At 38.3% G+C, this 25955-nt stretch overlaps 2 protein-coding genes across 5 annotated transcripts in view; one reads left to right on the forward strand and one right to left on the reverse strand.

Moving 5' to 3' along the window:
- The window catches only part of Bmpr2 (bone morphogenetic protein receptor type 2), a 115412-nt gene that overhangs the window by 58070 nt on the left and 31387 nt on the right, over nucleotides 1-25955 (forward strand). For all 4 annotated transcript variants that reach the window (XM_006244951.5, XM_063266598.1, XM_006244952.5 and 1 more), the window contains 3 exons: nucleotides 21473-21583; nucleotides 22515-22606; nucleotides 24401-24631. In XM_006244951.5, the coding sequence (XP_006245013.1) occupies nucleotides 21473-21583; nucleotides 22515-22606; nucleotides 24401-24631 (434 nt within the window). The remainder of the gene's footprint in view (nucleotides 1-21472; nucleotides 21584-22514; nucleotides 22607-24400; nucleotides 24632-25955) is intronic.
- LOC134480579 (large ribosomal subunit protein eL21-like) lies at nucleotides 692-21224 on the reverse strand. Its single transcript, XM_063268127.1, has one exon. The coding sequence runs from the start codon at nucleotides 1212-1214 to the stop codon at nucleotides 732-734; it is 483 nt and encodes a 160-aa protein (XP_063124197.1). The 5' UTR covers nucleotides 1215-21224; the 3' UTR covers nucleotides 692-731.

A 25955-nucleotide genomic window follows, 5' to 3' on the forward strand; every position in this document is an offset into this window, starting at 1 on the left:
AGTTAGGGATGGCTGCAAGCCGCCATGTAGGTGCTAAGAACTGACCCAGACCATCCACAAGAGCAGCAAGGGCTCTTAACTACTGAGCCAACTCTCTAGAATTGGGAGGGGTATATTTATAAATGTTAGTGCCGTACAAGACAAAGAGAAAATGGAAAAGATCTCATTTAAAGAAGGGATAAGGAGGTAAGGTGCTTGTTATGCAAATATGAAGGCCTGAGTTTGAAATCCCAGCATCAACATTAAAGCTGGAAGTGCATGTATTACCTCAAAGAGGGGAGGAAGGATATGGAGACAGGACTACTCTGGAGCTCACCAAATTAGTGAGCTTCAGGTTTATTGAAAAGATTGTCTCAAAAAGAAAGTAGAAAGTGAAAGAGGAAGACAGCTGATATTGAACTCTAGCTTCCACACAAAGCACACAAGCACAAATACAGCTATGTGCATACCACCCACACACAGACAAGCACACAATATATAACACATAAAAGCAAAATAAAGTAACCATTTTATGTTATTTTTATATTACATGTATATGTGTGTTTGTGTGTAAGAATGTGCATGTAAGTGCAGGTGTTGGGAGGCCAGAAGACCTGCTTCTGTAGAGTGTTGGGCTTAAAGACCTACACCACTCCGCCTGGTGATTTTGTAAATTCTTTTTTTTTTTTTTTTTTTTTTTTTTTTAAAGGAGAAGACTTTGAAGTTCAGGTTCTTTATTTCCTTTGTATACATTAGGCCATGAATTCGTATGGAATGGGCTCCAGCAGCTCAGGCTCCTTTCCGTTAGTCCTCACAAAGTGGGCTTCTCTGGGTGGCGCAGGCTGGCGCTTCAGCTGAACCCAGGTGCCCTTCTCTTTGGCTTCCTTTTTCTTCTGATCGTTCTCCTTCACCCGCTTCAGGAAGCTGTCTCTGCTCTTTGAGTGCTTGATGTGCTCAATCCGCACATTGATCCTCTTGGCCAGAATCTTGCCTTTAACTTGCTTGTTTACAATGATGCCCACGGCATGCTGGGTGACATTGTAGACTCTTCTGGTTTTGCCATGGTAACACTTATGGGGCATTCCTTTTTGAACAGTGCCCATTCCCTTGATGTCTACAATATCACCCTTCTTGTAGATTCGCATGTATGTGGCCAAAGGAACGACTCCATGTTTCCTAAAAGGTCTAGAGAACATATACCGAGTACCCCTCCTCTTTCCTTTTGTGTTCGTCATTTTGGCGAGTTACTGGAAGATGGCTGCCCCGGCGGAAAAAAAAGCGATTTTGTAAATTCTTATAGAATAATTCATAGGTTTTTAGAAAGCATAAGACAGCCACATAGCAATAAAATCTCTATAGACTATCAGTCCCTGTTTTTGTGGGCTGTTACTAAAAGATTTAAAAGAATGAATAGTCTACTGGTTGCTTTTGCTGAAACATAGAATCTTTTAAAATAATTAAGTACTAGCACTTATTAATAATATTGAAAAGGGCTATATGAACACTTATATTCTATTTACAATGTAGATTCTACTCTTACTGTAGATTACTGTCGTAGTTACGGTTTCTCTTGTTGTGAAGAGACACCAACACTAAACCCAGCTTGAGCATCTAAGACCTCAGAGGCTCCCCCTCTGCACCCCCAGTCATACACTTTTTCTAGCAAGGCCACATGTCCTAATAGTGCAACTCCCTATGGGTCTATGGGGTCCATTTTCATTCAGACCACAATTACCAGCTAATTCTAGTTGACAAGGACTTTTCATCTCTGTTCAAAAAATGAGAAAATAAAAACATCATTGCTTTTCTTTTTCCAGTTTTGGCAATTGAAGCATAGTTACTTATTGCATCTCCCAGGGAGGTTAATTACTACCATTAAAAAATAAAAGAATTTTGGAGCTGGAAAGATGGCTCAGTGGTTAAGAACAGTGGCTGCACTGCCAGAGGTCCTGAGTTCAATTCCCAGCACCCACATGGTGGCTCACACCCACATGGTGGCTCACAGCCATCTGGAATGGGATCAGGTGCCCTCTTCTGGTGAGTCTGAAGACAGTGACAGTGTACTCGTATGCATGAAATAAATTTTAAAAATAAAAATTCTTAAAAAACAAAAGAATTTTGTAATTAGAAATCTAAGCTAATTATTTTTTCTGTAATTCATAGTAGTTGAAGTCTGCAGTAAAAATTCCGTTTAGTCAGGGCAATGTTACCAGATAGTTTTTGAAGATAAAACTGGCTAGAGATGAGGGCTAAGGGTTCATAGTTATTTACTACCTATGCTCCCTGTACCTCAATTTTCACTTTCTCCTTTTGCTAGTATGTTTTATAGTTTTGGAACAGAATTGCTTGCTTTCATTTTTTGGGAACCTTAAAAAATACTAAGTAGTTGGGGCTGGGGCAGCAGTCTAGCACTCACAGGTGGCTCACAGCCCACTATGACTCCAGCTGGATCCATGCCTCCTTCAGGCCTCAGCATGAACGTAGTACACATACATCATACAGGCGAATACCCATACACCAAAATAAAAATAAATAGATTTAAATTTAAAAAGATGATGTTGGGCAGTGGTGGCACACACCTTTAATCTCGGCACTGGGGAGGCAGAGGCGGGAGGATGTTTGAGTTCCTGGTCAGCCTGATCACAGCATAAGTTCCAAGACAGCCAGGACTAGGCAGAGAAACCCTGAGTTGGCAAAGGGGAAACACACACACACACACACACACACACACACACACACACAGTATTCTATACCTACTTAATATACAATTTACAGTAGACTTAGGTTCAGACAAAATTGTCAAATTAAGAAAAGTTAAGCTCTTTTCTTCCCTTTGAGGTCTTATTTTCTGAAGAAGGAAATAAAACTTTTCTTCTTCATTCAACTTTCTCTTTTGCATAGCGTCCGAGTCTGACACTGTTAACTTTTCCAAGGCACTGTCCTTTCCTCACTCATTAACAGTCCTATTACTAGCATGATTTCCCCTTGGTCTTAAGACAGTAGTTGTAGATATCTATTTAATGGGGTTTTAATCATAAAATACTTGTATTGAACTTTAAAATAGTAAAGAATCCTATCCTATATGCGATGAATGGTGATTAAACTTGTTTACTTTATCTAGGAGGCTAGAGTTATTATTCTGAACAGTCTGTTCAGTATACCCCGTAAGATAAGCACTTAGTGATTTAATAGGGGCCGGGAGGCAGCTGAGAACATCTTCCAGCACTTGGGATGTGGCAGGCACTCTTCTTTTACACTCTCTGTATACTAAAGTTTTAATGTAACCCGTTCAGAAACATGAAATCGTTTCTACCATCTTCTTAGTCCACATCGAGGACACTGAGGCTTAGATATGTAACAGTCACATACCTGATGTTATAGAGTAACAAATGGTAGAGACAAGTATACAAACAATGGGCCCATTTATATTTTGTTATGAGCTAAATTAGGGAATAGATTCTATTTTGAAAATAATCGTTTCCTAAAATTCAGGAACCCTGCCACGATTTTCACTGTAACTGTATATCCCTAAGAATTCTGTTTTCTATATTATTTAATATTTTCTTAAAATTATCTAATTAATTAAAAGTTTTATATATTTATGCTTATGCGTTTGAATGCTGTGCCTATATGCATGTATGTGTATCACACGCCTATTTGATGCCCTGGGACTGGAGTTATGGATGGTTATGAGCCACCATGTGGGTGCTGGGAACTGAACCAAGTTCTTTCCAAGAGCAGCCAGTGTTCTTAATCATAGAGCCTCTTTCTAGTCACCTACATATATTTTAAATGCTTATCATTGTTGTGAATGAAAAGAAAATATTATAAAAGTAACTTTAAAGTTTATTTAAAAATAAATAAAACAAAAGCTGTATACCCATACACATAAATAAAATATATTAATTAGCTAGATATTGTTGTTTTAAAGGTTGAAGCTGGCATTTTCTGTGTTAAAAGAAAAAACAATTAGCTAATGTTTGAGAGGTAATAGATAAACTACTACCAAGTTGAGATTTTTCTCTCAATTAGAGAAAAAAAATATTCATCAGGATGGGCGTAGTGGCATATACCTTCAATTCCAGTACTCGGGAGACAGAGACAGGCAGATCTTTTGTGAGTTTGGAGCCAGCCTGGTCTACAGAGCAAGCTCTACAACAGCCAGGGCTACTCAGAGAAACCCTGTTTCAAAAATCAAAAAAAAAAAAAAAAAAAAAAAGAAAGAAAGAAAGAAAAGAAAAGGGAAAGAAGGAAAAAAAAATCATTAATATGGTCCATGCAGCACTGAAAACCAAAAGTCTTGTCACTCAGAAAGGTAAACTGTGTTATTTTGAGGTCTCTTATAGTCATAGGCTTTACTCTGCTTAATAAGAAAATCAGTTTGTGGGTTGGAGAGATGGCTCAGTGGTTAAGAGCACATCCTGCTTTCCCAGAAGGCCCAGATCGGGTTCCCAGCTTTCACATGGGTCAGGTGACAACTGCCTGTAGCTGTAGCTCCAGGAGAGCCAATGCCTCTGACCTCCAGGGCATTTGCACTCATTTACACATAGACAGACACACATGAACACAATTTTAAGAAGAAAGTCAGTTTTTAAGCGATTGAATTTCTATCTATAGTATTTATTTGTTATACTTTTAAGAAATTTTCATATATTTGTAAATTCACAATTTGAAAGAAGTACATAATTATTAGAAATTTTGGAAACTTATTATAGAACATTTTCTTGATAAGATATCTAGAATTGCTATAATTAGCCTCCCTAATTATTTATATAAACAAGATAATTAAGTCAGTAGAAAAGTACGAAGAAAACTGTTCGTATATATTTAATTCCTTAATTAAACCTAATTCATTCTATTGAACTTTGGCAGTTCTTTTTTGAGTGTCAGGATATAAATGTAGAATTCTTTTATTTTTTCACTTACATTATTCATTACTTTGAAGTTGGGCCAGACAATGAGAAACAAGATTGAATTGCATCTAAACCCAGGTTTAGGAAATAACATTATAATTTTATTCTGTGTTGTTAAGATTAGAAATTATAATTTCTAGCATCTGGCAACAGATGTTTTTATCTCACACCAAGCTAGGAAAGAAAACTTACAGTCGCGAAGCCAGTACTGGCATGGGGCCACAAGTAGTCTCTGACTTCATTTTTTAGTGTTTCTCTAAGAGCATTAAATAGAAAATGGGAAGTAAGAATGGCTCAGGATGCTTGTTAAGAGCCAAAACAAGACACATTTTATACTTATTAAAAGGAGAAAGAGCAAAAAATATGTGCACATTTTAGGAAAATAATTATTTTGAATTAATTAGGAATGGGACTGGAGAGATATCTCAGCAGTTAAAAACACTGGCTGTTTGTTCTTCTAGAAGTTCTAAGTTCAATTCCCAGCAACCAAATGGCTGTCTTCAACCATCTATATAATGGGACTCTCTTGGCTTTCTCGTAGTGAGAATTTTGGTTTCTTTAAAAACACAAAAATGTTATAAGAATGTGTTTTTGTCTTAATCCCAGGTGTGGGATATGGGGCTGCTTCAGATTGTCCACAGCAGCTGACTATGATCTGCTTCTCGTGTGGTTGTGCCAGCTGCATATAGGTTCTGTGAGTGCATGACTTTTGGAATTCTAAGGACTCTTCAGAGGGTATATAAATGCTTGTGCCCTGAGAGGCAGGGTTGTTGTTGATTGGTTGCAGTTTGTTAAATAGTTGTGCACAAAGAAGAAACAAGAAGAAATCAGATATCCTGATGGCGAAGATCAAACCTGCCCCAAGGAACTCAATGCTCGTAATCAAGTAAAATCAAGATGAAAAAGCAGGTCATTCAGTCCAACATACAATGGCACAGGGTGCACTCACCATTCCAAAAGGGAGGAAAGGGAGACTAGTGAGGAAACACTGGACCAAAAGCAAGACTGAAAACCAGCAGAGAAACTCCAAACTCTAAATCTCCTCGTCTGATGTCAAAGTGCTCTTCAGATCTCAACCTGTTTCATCTTTGTTGACCGCAGCACACTTCTCTCCTGGGCTGGCCCCACTCCCTGTTAGCAGCTCTCCTTGGCAGGCATCCCACAGCTCTGGCATCTCCAACATCTTGGGGTCTCCAAAGCAATCCAGGCTTCACCTTCACAGCTTCACCAAGTGGCCTCTCTTGGCCTCCATGTAGGGACATCTCTACCACATGCCTGGCCTCAGTGGCTTTCCTTAGTTGTGGAGAGAGATTCCATAACCTTTGTTCAGTCTTTGACTCTAAAGCCAGAACCATGTGACCAAAGCCGCTAAGTTCTGCTGCTCTCTGGGGCTGGAACATGACCCCCTTCTTCAAATACATTTTTGCCCACTTTCTGATTTTGATTTCCTTCACTGCCTAAGCTTGGTTGTTCTAGAGCTTACTCTATAGACCAGACTGGCCTTGAAATTCCCCATGCCTCTCCTACTTGAGTGCTTGAACTAAAGGCGTGTACTCCACACCTGGCCCTAAGCTTTTCTTTAATTCCTTTTCACAAATTGGAAGCTTAGCTGGGTGGGGTCTTTTCCTGAGGTCACTCCCTTTATTCCATTTAGCATCATCTTTTTCTTTAATCTCCTCATCTCCTTGAACACAGGACTTAGCTCCATTCTATTTCCTGGTGCCCCCTATCTCCTCAAACTATAGATTTTGTCTGTTTTTCCTCGATCCACTTGCTCCTCTTAATTATAGATCTGCATAAGCATGGCCACCAACAACCAAGCAACACAGTCAGTACTAGGCTGTCTGGACATTTTCTCTGCCAAAGCTGTTAATCCATAATTTTTCAATTTAGCATTGTCAGGCAGATCTTTTTTGGACAAGGGCAGAAAATAACCTCATTGTTTTCCAAAATGTCACAAGATTGGTCTCTTTGCCACACACTAATATTACTTTCCTCTGGCACCTTTTGGGCCTTTTGCTTTTATTCAAGTGACAATTTTATATAGCGGGCCCCCACAGTTCAGATCACCTCAGCACCATTGTCGTTCACACTTCTATTAGGGTGGCCCAGGAAGCTCCACTTACAGTAGTCACAGGCTCAGAAATCTACTTAAAGGGAAGATGGCTCAGCAGTAACCTTTCATTTACCACTTCACTGAAGCTCCTAGTTTAGAAAATAATAATAAAAATACATTGATGTTTATATCACACAAACCATTTTCTGTTTCTGAGCCATAGATAACCTGCTCCACTCTATAGTGGAGACATTGAGACATGGGCAAAGGTAGTGAAAAATGGATTTTTACTCTTCAGTTTTGTGTCACTATATGAAAATTTATGAGACTGGATAATTATAATCAACAGAAATGTATCTGGCTGACAATGTGAAAATCTGAAAATAAGTCTGTCCTATGTTAGAAAACAGAAGAAAGCAAGAGAACATTAGAGTGAGCGTGGAAGGATCAAACTCAGCCTTTTTATAGGAAACAAATGCCTGTGACTGTATTAACTTATTCCTAGAGGTAAAATTCTCATGGCTTGGGGCTGGGGATTTAGCTTAGTGGTAGAGCGCTTACCTAGGAAGCGCAAGGCCCTGGGTTCAGTCCCCAGCTCCGAAAAAAAGAACCAAAAAAAAAAAAAATTCTCATGGCTTGGCACCCTTTAAATGTCCCACCTTTGCAGTGGATATTAAGTGCTACTCTATGATCACAAGAGGTCACGTTCAAACCATGGCAACACTCAGTAAAATGTGATACAGGTGAGTAGATTTCAACTGCTGATGGTACAAATGTATCTGCACATAGTTTTGCAAGTTTTCAATGTTTTATATCATTGGAAATGAATCACACTATATAAAATTGTCACTTGAATAAAAGCAAAAGGCCCATACACGATTAGCTATATGGCTTCAGTGCATTCTTGTGTGATTAGTGAGCTTATATCTGCTAATTTAAAAAGACACACACTCAGCAATGAACAACATGTACTGGAGAATGTCTTATGTAATAGTAAATAAGGGAGATAAGTTCATGGGAGATAAGTTTAAGTTGTCTGCCAAGTACAAATGCCATAGGTTACTAGGAAACATAAGAATATATCCTTTTGAGGCTGGAGAGATGGCTCAGCAGTTAAGAGCACTAGATATTTTTTCAGAGGTCCCAAGTTCAAGTCTTGGCACCCACATGGTAGCTCACAACTGTTTGAAGCTCCAGCTCCTGGAGATCTGACACCCTCACACAGACATATGCAGGCAAAACACCAGTGTACATAAAATAAAAATAAGTCATTAAAAGTATATATCTTTCAGAGTTTTATTTAAAGCCACACTTTTGTGAATGTGTATATTTTGGGTTTGGTGGCACATATCTTTAATCCCAGCACTCAAAAGGCAGAGGCAGGAAAATATCTGTCAATTTGAGGGTTTTGCACAGTGAGTACATAGGCTTTGTCTCAGAGAGAGAGAGAGAGAGAGAGAGAGAGAGAGAGAGAACACAGCTCTGAGGCCACAAGTCTGAAGCCACAGTGTCAAAAGTGACAACAAATTACTGATGGGGAACATTAGTTACTTGGACATGAATAACACAAGTCTTACCTTACTCCATTTTCCATTCTCAAACGTGATAGTGTAGACTGGCTAGCTTATAAAGTTTATGACTCACAGCTTTGGTCTGTGTTCAGAGGGTCACATCTTAGGATGGCTTTCTTGGAATCTTTTTTTTTTTTTTTTCTCGGAGCTGGGGACCGAACCCAGGGCCTTGCGCTTCCTAGGCAAACGCTCTACCACTGAGCTAAATCCCCAACCCCTTAGGATGGCTTTCTTGCTGGCAGAGTCCTTGGGCTGGGTAGGCAGGAGATGAGAGCTTGTAAAAGACTTAACCCAAGGTTATACAGCAGACCTACTCCTCAGATGTCTCTTTAACTCCTCTGATTCATTAATTACTTTAATGATTTTAATTACATTCATGAAAGCAGAGCCTTAACAACTCTTAAAGATTTTATCAGCTCCTATCTCCTAATGATATCTCGTAGTGGAAAATAAATTATTGTTGTTTTTTGTTTAGGGTTTGTTTGTTTTAAGACTCTTTAGAGTCTCACTATGTAGCACTGGCTAGCCTGGAGCTTTCTGTATAGACCAGGCTGGTCTCAAACTTACAATGATCTATCTGCCTCTGCCTCCCAACTACTGGGATTTAAGACATGTGCACCATGCTTGGTTATAGAGATTAAATTTTAACATAAAATTTGGAGGTGATAAATCACAGTCAAACCACAGAAATTCTCCCATGTTAACATAATCAGAATCTTTTGGAGCAATTTTAAAACAAACTGCTGACTTCACCCAGTTTTTTGATTTGCCTCCTAGGGAGTGGTGATGGTCTTCCAAGGACGGGGCACACTTGGAAGACCATTGGAATAGAGAAAACATTTAGCTAGATCTCTCACGGAGTTAGCTTCCAAAGCCTCATCATAGAACAAGACCACCAAGAAAGTTAATGTATGGATAAAGAAAGTAAGTCAACATGCAGTCACATTACCATACCCACGAAGCCGGCTATACTTTATACCTGTAAAGTGTTTCCTGTAAAATCTTTCTGTACTTAAGAGGTATGTAATCAACACAGGCCTCTGCTGATACAATATTTGCTAGGTAAGGAAAAAAAGATCTCCCAAAGATATGTGGACCCTTTAGTGTCATCTACAAGACAGTTTAGAAAATACAGGATTTTTGCACTCCAGCCTTAGTGCACCAGGAGGGCACAGTCTGAATTATCTCAGTATCATATGTCCCCATCCTGCCATGCCACTGTCCTTCAGCTTCCTGACCTTTCTGTGCTGGTGCCTTCCTTCAGCAACATATGTGTGTGTGTGTGTGTGTGTGTGTGTGTGTGTGTGTGTGTGTGTGTGTGTGTGCGCTTTCAGATCTGGACTCTAGTGATAATTCTTTCTAATCACTTACAGAAACATCCTTAGGATGTTGTCATGGACTTCCCATTTTCCCATTTTCCCAGCTCATACTTCACCTCATGTGTATGATTCTAGGTCAGTAAGTACCCTTACCAGGAGAAACAGCTTCAAATATTTGAGAAAAATTTCTCAAGAATTTTTATGTAACTTGTAAGGAAATAAATCAGCCCTCTTAACTGTTCTACTTAGTATATATTACACTAGCATGAACTAATACAGCTGCCTAAATATTTGACAGTCTAAGAACCCAAGATATTAAAACAGTTATATTTTCTAAAATAAGTTTTGTTATTCATTAAAAAATTATTTCACGGGGTTGGGGATTTAGCTCAGTGGTAGAGCGCTTGCCTAGCAAGCACAAGGCCCTGGGTTCGGTCCCCAGCTCCGAAAAAAAGAAAAAGAAAAAAAATTATTTCATGGTAATAAATGGGAAATGATTAGCTATGGGACACAGGACAGAATACTGGAATGGCTTTCAAGTATTAAAATTGTTTAATAATGTCATAGAAACACAGTCCATGTGATTATAGGTTCTGGGGGACAAATAATTCAGATCATCGCAGATATTTCCTAGAGTATGATTGTTATTATTCATTCTGTGATGGCTCCAATTCATTAATGTGCTTCATGATTAACAATTCTTTGAAAATGTTGTAATACATTGCACATTATTCTTTCTTTAATCCACACAGTGAAAAGAAAAACCCAGAGAATAAATCCCAAACTCAAGAGTTCTTTTTCTGAGAATTGGTCCTTTGTCCTATTAGTCTGGGGTTTATTAGAATGGTTTATAGGCTCTGGTCTGAGTAGTCCTTTACTTTAATGAATGCAGAAAAGCAAAGAATCTAGCTGTTGTTCAGTCCACAAGATCTGGATGTCTCAGCAAAGTCTACCTGGTGCTAGTGTCCCAGAGAATTTCTAGAGAGCTGATAGTCTTCAGTCTACATTGGAATCCCAAAGAAGTGAGTTCTAATCCCAGCAACAGGATAGACGAATTTGCCAGTGGCGATGAGGGCGAGCAGGCCACAAGCTTTGAACAGCTTTCTTCTTCCGTGTCCTTTTAAGTGAGCTAGCACCAGAAGTTATGGCCTAGATTTAGGTGGACCTTCCCACTCAAAAAATCCAATCAAGACAATTCCTCACAGCTGTGCACAGCTGCTTGCGTTCTGATTAATTCCAGATGTAGGCTAATTGACAACAAACATTAGCTATTATTTACCTTAGTGTACATGCCTGTCATTTGAAGTGATTAGAGACAAAATTACTCATTTCAATATTGTTACACCAGTAGAGAACAGGTTAACTTTGCCACAATAGTATAAAGAAATTGTATGAAGTTTTAGAGAGATTTTTAAAGTATAATCAGATTAAATACAAGATAAGCTTCTTCAAGGGAATATTAAGTACTTCAGAAGAGAATATGGCCATATATTCCTATTTGTTTCTGTATTTTACACACATAAGGAAATTCTGAAAAGATACACATATAAGATACAAACCACAGGGGCTGGGGATTTAGCTCAGTGGTAGAGCGCTTACCTAGGAAGCGCAAGGCCCTGGGTTCGGTCCCCAGCTCCGGGAAAAAAAAAAAAAAAAAAAAAAAAGATACAAACCACAGGTGTATGTGGTTGTGTGTGTTTGTGCACATGTGCATTGTTGAGAACTAGAGATGTTAAGAAGACTCCACTAAATAGCTCTAAATTTTTGTGTCAGTGTTTTGTGTATTCAAAAATTAAGAGACATAAATTTAAGAAGTATTTTGAGTAAAATATTTAAGGATCTAAATTCTAGATAATTACAATGTTAAGAAATGCTAACAGTATCAGTACTTATAAATACTGAAATTCGTATTGCTCAATTTTATTTTTATTTATATGTATACAATCACTATTTTAAAAAATGAGGTTTTTTTTCTGAAAACTGTGGGCTCTAACCTCTGAGCCATCTCTCTGGCTCCATTGTTAAGTGCAAAGCTTAGCATTTGTAAGTGTGTTTACACTGTCACATAGTCTCCAAAAATCTCTTTGATCTTGCAGAATTGAAACTATACTTATTTGACAAGTTTCCATTACTTGGTTCCTCCAAACCCTTGGTGACTGCACTGGCTTTGTAATCTTATGAGTCTGACCACTCTAGACCCACATTCATATAAATGAAATTTTAAATTTATGTTCCTGTTACTTAGTTTTATAGAAGACTTTCTTTATCTTCATTTCAGATTTTAAAGTAAAGTTAAAAAGAGGGGGGAAATCATAACTGAGTAACTGAAAAGCAAGATAAGATAACTTTAAGAAGTAAAAGACCGCAGGCAGACTTCTTTAAGTTCAAGACCATTCTGGTCTACATAGTGAGTTCCAGGTCAGCCAAAGCTCCACAGAGAAACCCTGTCTTGGAAAAAAAGGGGGAGGGGCAGTAAAAGACTGGGCTGGAGAGATGGTTCATCGATTAAGAGCACCACCTGCTCTTCAGAAAACCATGACTCAGCTTCTAGCACCCACATGGTGGCTCACAACCACCTGCAGCTCTAGTTTTAGAGGATCTAGCGTGCTCTTTCTGGCCTCTGTGGGCTCCTGTGTGAAGTTGGTGCACGATCATACAGTCAGGCATACACACTGCCACAAAATACATTGTTTTAAAAAAATTTTAAACTACAAATAAGGAAGCTAAAAGTTGTGTGTGTGTGTGTGTGTTTTCATTTTTCTGCGGTTCTTTTGTAAATCAAACATAAAATGTCTTGACAATTAGCAGGCCATGGCTTGTTTTTGCTTATTGTTATTTTTGTTTTATGTAATCTAAGAGCTAGGTCAGAATGTTTAACCAGGCTAAGTTAAATTAAAATTGGCCTTAAATATTCAGTGCTAAATTTTTGTTGAAAAATAAAAAGAAATTTAAAGTCTTTCCCTTACTCAATTTTTTAAAAAATACTAAATATAAACATTAATCTGATTGTGGTTACTGTATATGTACTATTCAAAGCATATTAGTTATGTCAATATTATTCATTCCATATAAAAAAGTTTGTTGAAAATACTAAGCTATGTGATATAGTATGGAAATATTTTAGCAGTCTTAGTTATTGTCTTAGGAATTCATTAAGCTCTTCTTACATTAATTGCTTTGAGGTTTAAATTGTACTGTTTTGCTATTTTCCTTTTATGAAAATGCATTCCTTGAAGAAAAAAAATCTAAGGGCTAATTTGTTTCTCTGCTCAGAGTGGTTAAAGATTAAGCAGAGGACATAACCACTGCTGTGTTTTATTTAAACCTCTCCCTGCTGGTTGCTGCACATGTAACAATGTTGTTCTTTCTTTGACACAGTCCCACACAAAAGCTGAGTGTAGTAAGGAAGCAGACAGCCTGCCTCCAGTAGTAACCCCCGCCTGGCTCCAGGATATGTAAACAGAAACATCCCAGGCTCCAGTGAGGCAGACCACGGGCTGTCTGTTCTGTACTCAGGAAGTATTGCCTGTGACAGCCTAGCCTTTGCACATAGGCATGCTTAGCATTGTTTATGTTTGACTGGATGTTTAACTGAGGAAACTAAAAGAGAGGAAAAAGAGGCTATATTAGGGCAAAGAAATAAGAAATTTAGGGTATGGTATATAACTTATGACATAAAAAAGAATTAAAAAGAATTATTTTAATGACTGGAGAGCCCATATGAACATGTGTATGCGTGTGCACACGGGCTCTCTCTCCTCTCTCTCTCTCCCTCTCTCTCTCAGCCTCAGGGAATACCTGCACTCACATGTTCATACCCACTCACAGACATGCATCCACACACATAATTAAAAATAAAACAATAAAAAAAGAACAAAAAATAAAAATAAAACAAAAATCTTTTTAAAAAGAATTACTTTAAAGAAATAAAAAATGAGGGGTTGGGGATTTAGCTCAGTGAGGCCCTGGATTCGGTCCCCAGCTCCGAAAAAAAAGGAAAAAAAAAAGAAATAAAAAATGAGTTTTCCGATCAAAAGCTTTTTTTTTAATTACACACATATGACTACACATATTGCAATATTTTTCCTGGCAGGTTTTCAGTGGTGTCAAGTTTTTAGACTATATGACATAACCTGGAATGTTCCTAATTTGAGACATTTAAATACCATATGTATGGTTTTTAACATGTTTAAAAGTCCCTTAATACTTTTTTTCACCCTTTCTATTTTGAGTTAATAAATTAAAGCTCCTATTTTTCCATTTTCAGTTATAGATTTAAATACCTTTTACTCTGTGGAAAAAAATATGTAATGTTTAGAACCACCAGTAACAGGAAAGGAATCCCTCCTACCCCCCAGGTAGCAGTACCTCTCATATGTTATATAATTGCTATACTGAGCCACACTTGGTTCCTAGAGATGTTGCTGTGTCTTGAAAATAAAATATGTCTGTTTAGGGAGTATGCACTGTCCCCGTCCTCTGTCCTCTGCTACTTAGCTGTATCTCCAGCCCCATCACAGTGAGTTATTGAGCGTGCCGGCATGTATGATAGACAAGTGCCATTAATCCTTTCCACCGATTCTGACAGCACGTTTCTAGATATGATGTCAGAGTAACAGGCTACAAAAGAAGAAACTAGATTGTACTTAAAGGTTAAATATTTTTAATACTTCAAATGACATTATAAAGTTTTGGGGGGGGCACCTACAATTTAGAACTAGTTGAATCATGAAAAGAGAGTATGCTGGGTCCTGAGCTGATAGCCCAGTGACGCAGAGTTTGCCTAGCATTGTCAAAGGCTGTGAATACAGAAGAAAATGAAACATCCTTTTCTTTTAAAAGGATCTTGAGGCAGAGTCTGGTGTAGCCCCAGTTGGCCTTAAAGTCACATGCAGGCAAGACTAGCCTTGAACCCCTGATCCTACTGCTTTAATCTCTTAAGTCCTAGGTTAAAGGTATCCACCACTGCCTTCCTCTCGTGGTGATCTAACAAAAGAAAGTTACAGAGGAGGAAAAGAGTAAGTGTATGGAAACTTTCTGGGTAATTTTTTATAACCCTAAAACTGCTCTAAAAATTTAAATCTGCCAGGTGTGGTAATACACAGTTTTAATCCCAGCACCCAAGGAGGAGGCCAGTGGATATCTGTGAGTCTGAGGCCAGCCTGGTCTACAGTGAGATTCAGGACAGTCAGAACTACATAGTATGATGACGACGACAACGATGATGATGATGATAATAATAGTAATAATAATAATATAATTATGATGATAGCAATAATAAAGTCTATTAAAAGTAACACCAAAGGGAGGACTAAAGATTCCTAATTGAAATTTCAGAAGGAAATTGATACCCACTACCTATTAGAATGCTGAATCTGACATGAAGAAAATATTTCCAACCAGCCTTCTCCATGGTCTTTGTTCTTTGCTATTTCTGTCTCTTTAATCCTCTCAGTCTTAAATGTCACTACTCTTGCTACTTCAGTGTTTCTCCTTTTGTCCTGTCTTTCATTTGCCACCTTTTTGCTTTGTTTTGTATTGTTTTGACTATAACAAAATAAAATATGAGTATTATTTACTGGTAGATTTAGTATTTTATGTATAGGAATGTTTTGCCTGCATGTATATGTGTATACTCCGTGCATGCCTGGTGCCCTCAGAAACCTGAAGAGGGCATTGGAGTTCCCAGAAGTGAAGTTCTAGACAGAGGTGAGGCATGCGGATACTGAATCTGAGTCCTCTGTAAGAGCAGCAAGTGATTTTAATCATTGAACCGTAGTTCTACTTCTTATTTACTGATATCAAAAACAAAATACTATGCCTCTTGTTTTTAATTTGAGAAGAACCTAGATATTGTCTTTATTTACTTTTGCTTCATTTTTCTGAGGAAAAGTCTCATTCTGTAGCCCAGGCTGTCCTCAAACATACTGTATTGATGAGGATTTTCTTGAACTCCTGATTGTTTTGCTTCCATCTCCCAAAGTGCTAGGATTACTGGTGTGTATCCTCATTTTAGCTGAAATTTTATTTTTATAAAATAAAATACAGTGTTTCTGTTTTACCAAAGGTTTTACTTTCTGAGGTCTTGGTTACTTACAGTTAACCTTAGCTCAAAAATGTGAAATTGTAAAATCTAGAAATGAGCAATGTGTAAGTTTTTAATTGTGCACAGTTCAGTGTAATGTGACTCAGTCTAACATTATCCGACACCATCTCGTGAGCTGTGAATTCAGTAGCTGTTCTTCTAGCATATGCATATGGCCTATGTCCTGTGGTAGTTGAGTGAGAATGGCTCCCGTAGGCTCCCATTTTTGAATGCTTGGTCCCCATGAGTGGAAAGGATTAGGATGTGTGACCGTGTTGGAGGAAGTATCACTGGGGGTGGGCTTTGGGGTCTCAAGAGTGTACACCAGGCCCAGTCTCTCTCTGCCTGCCTGCAGCTGCCTGTGGGATCAGAATGTACAGTTCTCAGCTACCACTGCACACGTTCCCGTTGTCTGCTTGCTTGCTTCCTCCCATGGTGGTTATGGACTAATCTTCTGAAACTGTAAGCAAGGCACCGATTAAATGCTTCCTTTTATAAGTGTGGCCCTAGCTGTCGTGTCTGTCCAGCAGTAGAACCTGGCTTTGTAGTTGCTTAATAGCTGTCCCAGTTGTCAGATTGACGATTGTGGTATCACAGGTGCTGTCATCATTGCATTTTATTTATTTAGTAATTGTCCCGAATGATTAGAGTAATTTTATTACTCTCTGTCTTTGTAATAAATTATTTTGTTATTACTTATCATTAACCTTTTGTTATGGTTATACCTAATTTATAAGTTAAACTTTATCAGAGGTATAAGAAAAAAAAAACAATACATTCTTCAGCATACCCAGCAGATGCCCTGAAGCATGAAATGGCACAATGTTTACATACAACCCATGCATATACCTTTCCTGATATTTTAAATTATCTCTATATTTTGTAAAAATCATCTTTAGATTACTTATGATAATACAATTTAAATGGTATGTAAATAGTTTTTATTACCATATTGCTTAGAAAAAAAGACCAAAAAACAAGTCTGTACACATGCAATATGAACAAATCATCATAGTTCTAGCCTTGAGAGAGACTGAAGATCTTTGGAATGACAGGAGCTGCAGCCAGGCATCTCAAACATCACTTCCTTCATGTGGTCCATTGTAGTACTTAGTGCATGGCAAGATGGAATTCTGTTTTTGGAATTTTCTGCATTTCTCTCAAGTATTTTTAGTTTAGTTTGCTGATATAAAAATATGGAACCCACAAATTAGGAGAAGCAATTTAGATTAGTACTATCAGGAGCATCCATTAAACCTCCTGTAATGTATCCCCACAGACAGGGAGGTGCACTGTATTAGTTTTGTTTTTCGTTTGTTCTGTTTTTGGTAGCTCTGTGTGCGCGTGTACGCGCTGTGCCTTGGGGTGGATGGGGTACTGTGCTTTGGTACTTATACAGAGATCAGAGGACATATTTTGGGAATTGGTTCTTTCTACCATATGAGTCATGGGAATTGAACTCAGATCATTAGGCTTGATGGCAATTACCTTACTCAGACTTACCAGCCCAGGGTTTGATAGTTTTAATAAGAAAAGATAATCTGAAGGCACTTAAAAAAATATATATATATACACACACACACATAAATGTATATATACATTTATATATATGTCTTCCTATAAATTACTTTATGTTGAAAGACATATATCCTGTGTTTAAAAACTACAAATTATCCAATCATATGTGCATTGAAATAATATTTCCTTTTTGAGTTCAACAAATTCTCAAATAAGTTATTTTATTGAGGTACAATCTTATAACAGAATGAAATATAAAAATATACTATTCAATACTTTAATGATCTTGCGCAACCATTATTTCTATGTAGTTCCAAAACATTTTCATCACCCCACAAGGGGAATTCTCTATCTAGTAAAAAATAACTCCCTTCTCCCTCTTTTCCCATGCCTAGCAACTTCTAGCCTACCTTTTGTCTCTGTGGATTTACCGTTGTGGATGTTTCATATGAATGAAGTTGTAAAATACAGGACCTTTAGTGTGTCATCTTTGTAGATGTGTTACATCGTGTTTATTGATTGACAAGTGTTCGAACATTCGCATTTCTCCTTGTAGTCATTGCACATGTGATGCTGTGGACGGATTTGTTTGGATGCCTATTTCCAGTTCTTTGTGTCCATGCCTAGGAACAAACTAACAGATTTTATGAAAGTTCTAATGAGGGTTTGAGAACCTACTAAACCGTTTACTACATCTTTAACATTGCATATTCCCATCCGCTGTATGTAAGTTTTTAGTTTCTCTATATCCTTAACAGTACTTCTTATTTTCTTCTTCCTTTTTTTTTTTTCTTTTTTTCGGAGCTGGGAACCAAACCCAGGGCCTTACCACTGAGCTAAATCCCCAACCCCTTCTTCTTCCTTTTTAATCTTTAAAAATAGTTATAAACAGAGCTGGAGAAATGGGGTTAAGAGCACTGGCTGCTCTTCCAGAGGTCCTGAGTTCAAATTCCAGCAACCACATGGTGGCTCACAACCATCTGAAATGGGGTCTGATGCCCTCTTCTGGTGTGTCTGAAGATAGCTACAGTGTGCTTATGTAGTTATAAACATGCTACTGTCCTACTGTAGTAAGTTGATATAGGGTTTAGTATTGTAGTAAGTTGAGGCTGTTTGTAGGAGGGTGGGGATTGGTTGGTTGATTGGCTTTTTTCTTTTTCTGTGTACTGGAGAGGGATCCATGACCTTGCAAATGCTTGGCAAATGCTCTACCACTGAGTTAGATCCCTAGCCAAAGATGAGTTCCTATATCCAGTCTTTCTATAAATTATTATATGTTGAAAGTATTGCTAACTACAGTTATCAGTATGTTAAAGTTTACTGCCTAGTAATTGTCTTATGATTTAAGAGTATTTCACAGCATCAACCTATTCTTCTTTAGAAATACTATATTGGCATTTTGTTTGCAGAACTTGAGATAACTCATTGGAGAAACACTGCCACTGAGGTTTATTATTTGCTATTAACAGATTCTAGTTTGACCACAAGTAAGAAAATTTTAACTTACATTCTGCTTGATTTTAATTGACTACAATTAAAATTGTCAATCAAATCCTTTAATCCTAGGACTCATAATAAATCAGACAGGGGGTTCTCTGAATTCAAAGTCAGCCTGGTTTACGAAGAAAGCTCGTCAGAGAGGTCCTCTGTCAAAAAAACAAACAAACAAACAAACAAACAAACAAACAAACAAAAAACCAAGCAAACAGAATAATAAGTTTAAAATTTCAAAATATAGTATATTTTATTTTCACTGAGTAAAAAGAATGTTTAAGTAGGGATAGTTGTGGCCTTGCCACTGGGCAGACACTACCTATAAAACCGATACCAAAACCCAAACAGATACTTCATAGGAGATCTCTCTACTGGCTGGTTTTGTGTGTCAACTTGACACAAGCTGGAGTCATCACAGAGAAAGGAGCCTACCCTAAGAAAATGCCCCATGAGACCCAGCTGTAAGGCATTTTCTCAATTAGTGATCAAGGTGGGCAGGCCCTACTGTGGGTGGTGCCATCCGTGGGCCTGTAGTCCTGGGTTCTATAAGAAAGCAGGCTGAGCAAACCAGTAAGTAACATCCTTCGATGGCTTCTGCATCAGCTCCTACTTTCTAACCAGCTTGAGTTCCAGTCCTGACTTCCTTTGGTGATGAACAGCAAAGTGGAAGTGTAAGCTGAATAAACCCTTTCCTCCCCAACTTGCTTCTTGGTCATGATGTTTTATGGGAAATAGAAACTCTGACAATCTTATTCTGCATTAGACTGTTTACTGATAAGCAGTTGTTTTGTATTTTGTAAAGACTACTGTTTTGAATATACACTGCTTGAATTTAGTTATTTTTTAATAGATATTTAAACATGGTGACCTGTGTATCCTCCACTTTTCTCTTTCTGTTTAAGACATTTTCATGTGTTTCTACTCTTAATATAATTATTGCATCCCTGTTCTATTACTCCTAGGTATATCTTAAGTTTGTGGACATCCAATCCAAGGATATAGGTATAGATAAGATACAGATATATAGATCAGCTATAGATATGATCTAACCCATAGATGGAGTATCACATAAATGTTTGCATGTTCATACCAGCCTTATAATCTAGATACATGTGTTCCCATTCTGCAAGTAAATAAACGTGGGTTCATGAATGCAGACATTTTCTCAATGTCAGATTAATACGTGGAGGGACTGAGCTTCAGGTTCAATTTAGATTTAGCTGCCCACAAAAACATTTTCATCAATATTAATGGTATCAATACTAATGATCTTAATTACCATCGATTGCATAGACTTTTATGCTCTACTAAGCACTTAGACTCCCCTCAAGCTTCATGACAGACACACTACTTTTTACAAATGAGGAAATGAGGCACACAGAAGTCAAGCAACCTGTTGAAGCCTACTGAATACATGGTTTAAACCCAACTATGAAACCGGGCTCAGTGGTGTACACCAGTAGTCTTAGCATTTAGGAGGCAGAGGGAAGAAGGTTGCCATGAGGTCAAGGTCAGCTTCCACTACTGTCTTAGTTATTTCTCTATTGCCATGATTAGACTCAATAACCGAAGCAACTTTTTAAGCACTGAGTTTATTTGGGGCTTATCATTTCAGAGGGTGGAGTTTATGACCATCATGGTGGGAAGCTTGGCAATGCAGGCTTGGTGCTAGAGCAGAAGTGAGCACTCACATCTTGAGTTACAACCATGAGGCAGAGAAAGATGCTGCTAATCTTTTTTCTTAAATGGATACTTTATTTACATTTCAAATGCCATCCCCTTTCCGAGTTTCCTCCCTGGAAACCCCCTATCCCATACCCTCTCCCCCTGCTTCTATGAGGATGCTCCCCCAGCCTCCCCCTCCCAACCCTGGCGTTCCCCTACCTTGGGACATCGAGCCTTAACAGGACCAAGGGCTTCTCCTCCCTTTGATGCCTAACATGGCCATCCTCTGCTGCATATGTGGCTGGAGTCATGGGTCATTCCATATGTACTCTTTGGGTGGTTGACTTCTAATCTTTTGGTACCTAACAGTTTCCCTGCAGGGACACACCTCCTCCAACAAGGCCACACCTCCTAACCCTTCCCAAGTAGTTAAGAATTGAACCTATCAGGGCTATTCTCATTCAAGCTTCCACAGCTACGTGGCATGTATGTGTGTATGAGTGTAGATACCCTCAGAGGCTAGAGAAGGTGTCAGACCATGTGGAGCTGGAGTTAGAGGTGGTGGTGAACTGCTTAATGTGGGTGTTGGGAACAAGATTTAGGTCCTCTGAAAGAGCAGTATATACTCCCAAGCAGTAAGCCATCTTTCCAACCCCTAGTTGATATTTTAATAACTAGGCTCATACTTGACAAGTGTTTTAAGTGTATAAAAGATAATCTAAGTTACCAAATCATGCTGTTTATAACTATCACAAATCAATTAATTTTTCTTTAATTTTATGTAAGAATATTACTGATGTGGTTATATGTTAATACAGGTTTTCTAAAAGCTAGTTTGTTGGTATTAAATAAAATACTTTTCTTTCCTTTAGGTCCGCCTCATTCATCTAATCGGGATGAAACTATAATCATTGCTTTGGCATCGGTTTCTGTATTAGCTGTTTTGATAGTCGCCTTATGTTTTGGATACAGAATGTTGACAGGTAAACGAAATACTATTTTTGGTCTCATCATTTGGTAAACATGCCATTTAATCAAAATTTATTTTCTTTAAATTTTTTTTTACATTTATTTATTGGCTTATTTATTGTGTAAAGAATACATGTGTGGAAGTTAGAGGACACTTGCAGGAGTCATTTTCCCTCTACTCTGTGGGTCCGAGGGGCCAACCTTAGGCCACCATGTTTGGTGGCATTCACCTTCACCAGCCGAACTGTCTTGACAGCCCCATTGTTTCCTTTTTAAAGTCTCTGTGGAAAATCTATGTACAAACACAAATTCTGCTGTAGAAGTCCCCATTTTTAGCTTCAACAAATATTTTCCCCCAAGTTTTACAAGAAATTTTTTAAATTCATTTTTATCAGTGTGTCTGTGTGTGTCTATGTGTGTCATGTGTGTGCTCCTTGGAGGCCAGACAATGACATTGCATCTCTGAGAGCTAGAATTACAGTGGCTGTTTAGAAAATCAGCACTCACTCATACATTTTCTTGAAAATTCAACATTATGATTTTAGACTTTGAAACTGAATCATCATGGAATCATCTCACAGAATTATCTCTGCTGTCATGCTGTTCATTTTCTTCATTAAGGGAATGATTTCTACTTTAGTGATTTGCTTTAACCCATGCTGCAGCTTTTCTTAGCTGTAATATATTTTTAATTTTTTTATTTCATGTGCATAGGTGTTTTACCTGAATGTATGTCTATGTAAGGATATTAGATCCCATAAAACTAGAGTTTGATACCGTTGTCAACTGCCACATGGGTGCTGGGAATTGAACCTGGGACCTCTGGAAGAGCAGCCAGTGTTCTTGACCACTGAGCCATCTGTCCAGCCTCTTAACTGTAATGTTAAGAAGTTGGCGTTTTCCTTTTGAGAAGGCTGCGTGTTAATAGGTGTTGTTACTCTTTAGGAGACAGGAAACAGGGTCTACACAGTGTGAGCATGATGGAGGCGGCAGCGGCAGAGCCCTCCCTGGACTTGGATAACCTGAAGCTGCTGGAGGTGAGCTGCGCACGCGTAGATCGTGGGCTGTTCTAATCTCTACCCACTCTCCTAATTAGTGCTCACTCACTACTCACTCACCTCACGCGTATTTAGGAAGTCTTTCTGGACCTGGTGGTGCACACCTGTGATTCAGCAGTTAGGAAGCAGAAGAAAGAGGGTTTCCTCAGACTCCAGGCCAGCCAGGGCAGCACAGTGAGCCCTGCCATAACAAAAAGTAGAGAAGGAGGTCTCAGTGTGCCTAAAGTCATGTGTAGTTTACAACACTGAGAGAAGTACCCACTGACACGTGCAGTTTTGCCCAGGATTTGAGGCAAGCCTGTGCCTTCCAAGTGCTGGAACGAAAGGTATGTGCTTAACTGTGTTTTGATGGGACTTTTTCAGAGGACGGCATTTTTTTTTTTTTTTTTTTTTTTTTTTTTTTTTTGTAAACATAATGGTACAAGACTGGCATGGCGACACATGCCTTTGATTCCAATGCTCAGGAAGCAGAGGCAGATAATGAGTTTGAGGCCGGCTTAGTCTACATAGAGACTTTTAGGATAGCAGAGCTGCGTGTTGAGACTCTGTTTCAAAAACCAAAACGAACAAAATTTTAAAAAAATAATAAACTAATGCTATATTAACCATGTATAAAGAATGGTGCTAGCCAGGTGATAGTGGTGCACACCTTTCATCCTAACACTTGTGAGGTAGCAGCAAGTAGATCTCTGTCAGTTCAAGGCCAGCTTGGTCTGCCGAGCAAAGCAACACAGAGAAAGCTGTTCTCAAAAAACAATCAAACAAACTAACAAATAAAATAATGATAAACACCAACCTGTTTTAATGAAAATTCTCTAGAAGCCAAAAAATAAAGAGAACTAGTTACATTTTGTTATTTCTTCGTGCATTGAGTAGATTTTTATTTTATTACAGATAATGTGTAATTATATACTGTGGAACTCCCAGACTCTTGCTAATTTCTAATGTGTACTGGTTTTCAAAAAAAGATTAATTTTAATTGTGTGTGCATGTGTTTCTGCATGTGGGTGTGTATACATGAGTGCAGTTGCCTGTGGATATTAGAAAGGGAACTGGAGTTACAGGCAGCTGTAAGCCTCCTGCAGTGGGTGCTGGGAACCGCACTGCCATCCTCTGGGACATCAGTACGCTCTCAACCACTGAGGATTTCTCTAGCCCTGTGCGGAGATTTTGTTACTTGTTTTTGTAAGCAGTTGACTTGGTTAGACACATACCACAGACATAGAAGCTCAACTCTCAGCTCAGTTAGTACATCTGTCTCATGTGTTCACTGAGTTCCCTCTTCAGGTTTCTCTTTTGGAGGCATCTTCCCTCACTCTCTAGACGCTCTAGCCACAGATTACATCCTCTGGTTCAAAAGACCTTTTGTGCCATTTTTAGTTCCACTACTCAAAGCTGATTTGAGTCAGCTTTCAAGTGAAGAAAACCCATAGAAACAGGTAGCCCACCATATATGCATTCCTTTCTTCTGTGCCTCAATGCCTTAGACTCTCTAACTGCTTTTGCTTATTTTTCAGTGTATCTAGGCCTTCCTTGGTTTTCCTTCTCATTTGGTCCAAAGTGTTTAGCTTTCGTCTATTGGAAGATTAGTCAGTTATACCACACACAGATAACTAGGTGCCTTTTGGTAATAAATAAACTAAAAGCAGAATAGAGCTGCTGTATATCATGGGAGATTTTAGGGGTTTCCTTGTTGTGTTTTCATTTTAGTAAATTTAATTGTTCAATTTTAATATGAACTAATAACTTGCCTTTTTAACAACAAACTTACAGCTGATTGGACGGGGTCGATATGGAGCAGTATATAAAGGTTCCTTGGATGAGCGTCCAGTTGCTGTAAAAGTATTTTCTTTTGCAAACCGTCAGAATTTTATAAATGAAAAAAACATTTACAGAGTGCCTTTGATGGAACATGACAACATTGCTCGCTTTATAGTTGGAGACGAGAGGCTCACTGCAGATGGACGCATGGAGTATTTGCTTGTGATGGAGTATTATCCCAATGTAAGTTCTTCATAAAAGAGATTCTGTCATTCATTGTACCCTTGATCAGATCTTCACCACATGTTGCTTGTTTGTAAACTTGTTATTAGTGTTCTGCAATGAAATAAGAATCTTATGCTCGATTTTGAATTAAATATTACTCAGCCAGGTATCACGGCACATACCTGTAACCCAGAAAGAAAGCTAAGGCAGGAGGATTGTGAATTAAGTCAAGCCTGGACTATTATTCTAAGACTCTATCTTGAAGAACAACAAAACACTAACAATTCTCTTCTTTCATCTCTCTTCTCACCTCTTTTCTTCCCTCCTTCCATTCCTCCATCATGGCCTCCCTTTCTTACCCACCCTTCTTCCTTCCCCTGTTTCTTTTGCCAGAGCTTTTTCATCAGACTTAGAAGCACTTTGTCTGACACTCGTTCTTGTGTAAGCTCCTTGTTTATCAGACATACAGTCATCCTTAGTGTCCACGCACACGCACACACACATGCACACACGTTGACAGCAGCTCAAGTCCCTTATATAAGATTTCATGTAGCATTTGCATGTAACACTTGCATATCATTTCTTGATTACATAGTTAAAATGCCATGTTAATAGTTACTCATTGTTAAACTGTTTATTTAGGGAACAATGACAAGAAAAATAATGTTATATACAGATGCAGAAGTACTCCTTGGGTTTTTATTTGTTTTTCTTGACTTTATTGGAGAAGAAACCAAGGTCAGAACATATTAAGCAAGTACTTTTTCATGTAGCTACATCCCCATCCCTAAATACTTTTGATATAGCTGATTGAACGCCACAATGTGGAGTCTGCAGGTATAGAGGACTGACTGTAGAGACTTACAAAAGCTCTCTGTGTCCTATTTATAAATCATAACAATATTGTTTTTAAAATTTGGTAAAAAAAAACAAAATAAAAAATTTTCAAGTTAATCTGATTGTCCAAAGAAGTGTTTAAAAGGAAAAATCATCCATAATTTTATTATTTGAAAGATAAAAATCGATAGTTAAGTTCCTTCTTTCCCCCTGCCCTAGTTAGGATTAATATTGCTGTGAAACAATATTAATATGTTTAATTAGTATTAACATGAAACACTGTTACCAAAAGCAAATTGAGCAAGAAAGAGCCAAAGGAGGGATGCTGCTTACTGGCTTGCTCATCTTGCTTTCTTGTTAGGGAGCTGGGGCTTGTTATCATTTCCTGATAGGGCCTTTGTATGTAGCTCTTGCTTCCTGGAACTCTGTGTGCATACCAGGTTAGTGTCAAATTCACAGAGATCTGCCTGCCTCTGCCTGGGATTAAAGGTGGGGGCCAATGTAG

The sequence above is a fragment of the Rattus norvegicus genome, chromosome 9 (assembly GCF_036323735.1).
Source record: "Rattus norvegicus strain BN/NHsdMcwi chromosome 9, GRCr8, whole genome shotgun sequence".
In the NCBI taxonomy this organism is placed as follows: domain Eukaryota; kingdom Metazoa; phylum Chordata; class Mammalia; order Rodentia; family Muridae; genus Rattus; species Rattus norvegicus.

What these genes read in the sequence shown, in the direction of transcription:
- LOC134480579 (XM_063268127.1), bottom strand. Translation starts at nt 1,214, where the DNA reads ATGACGAACACAAAAGGAAAGAGGAGGGGTACTCGGTATATGTTCTCT.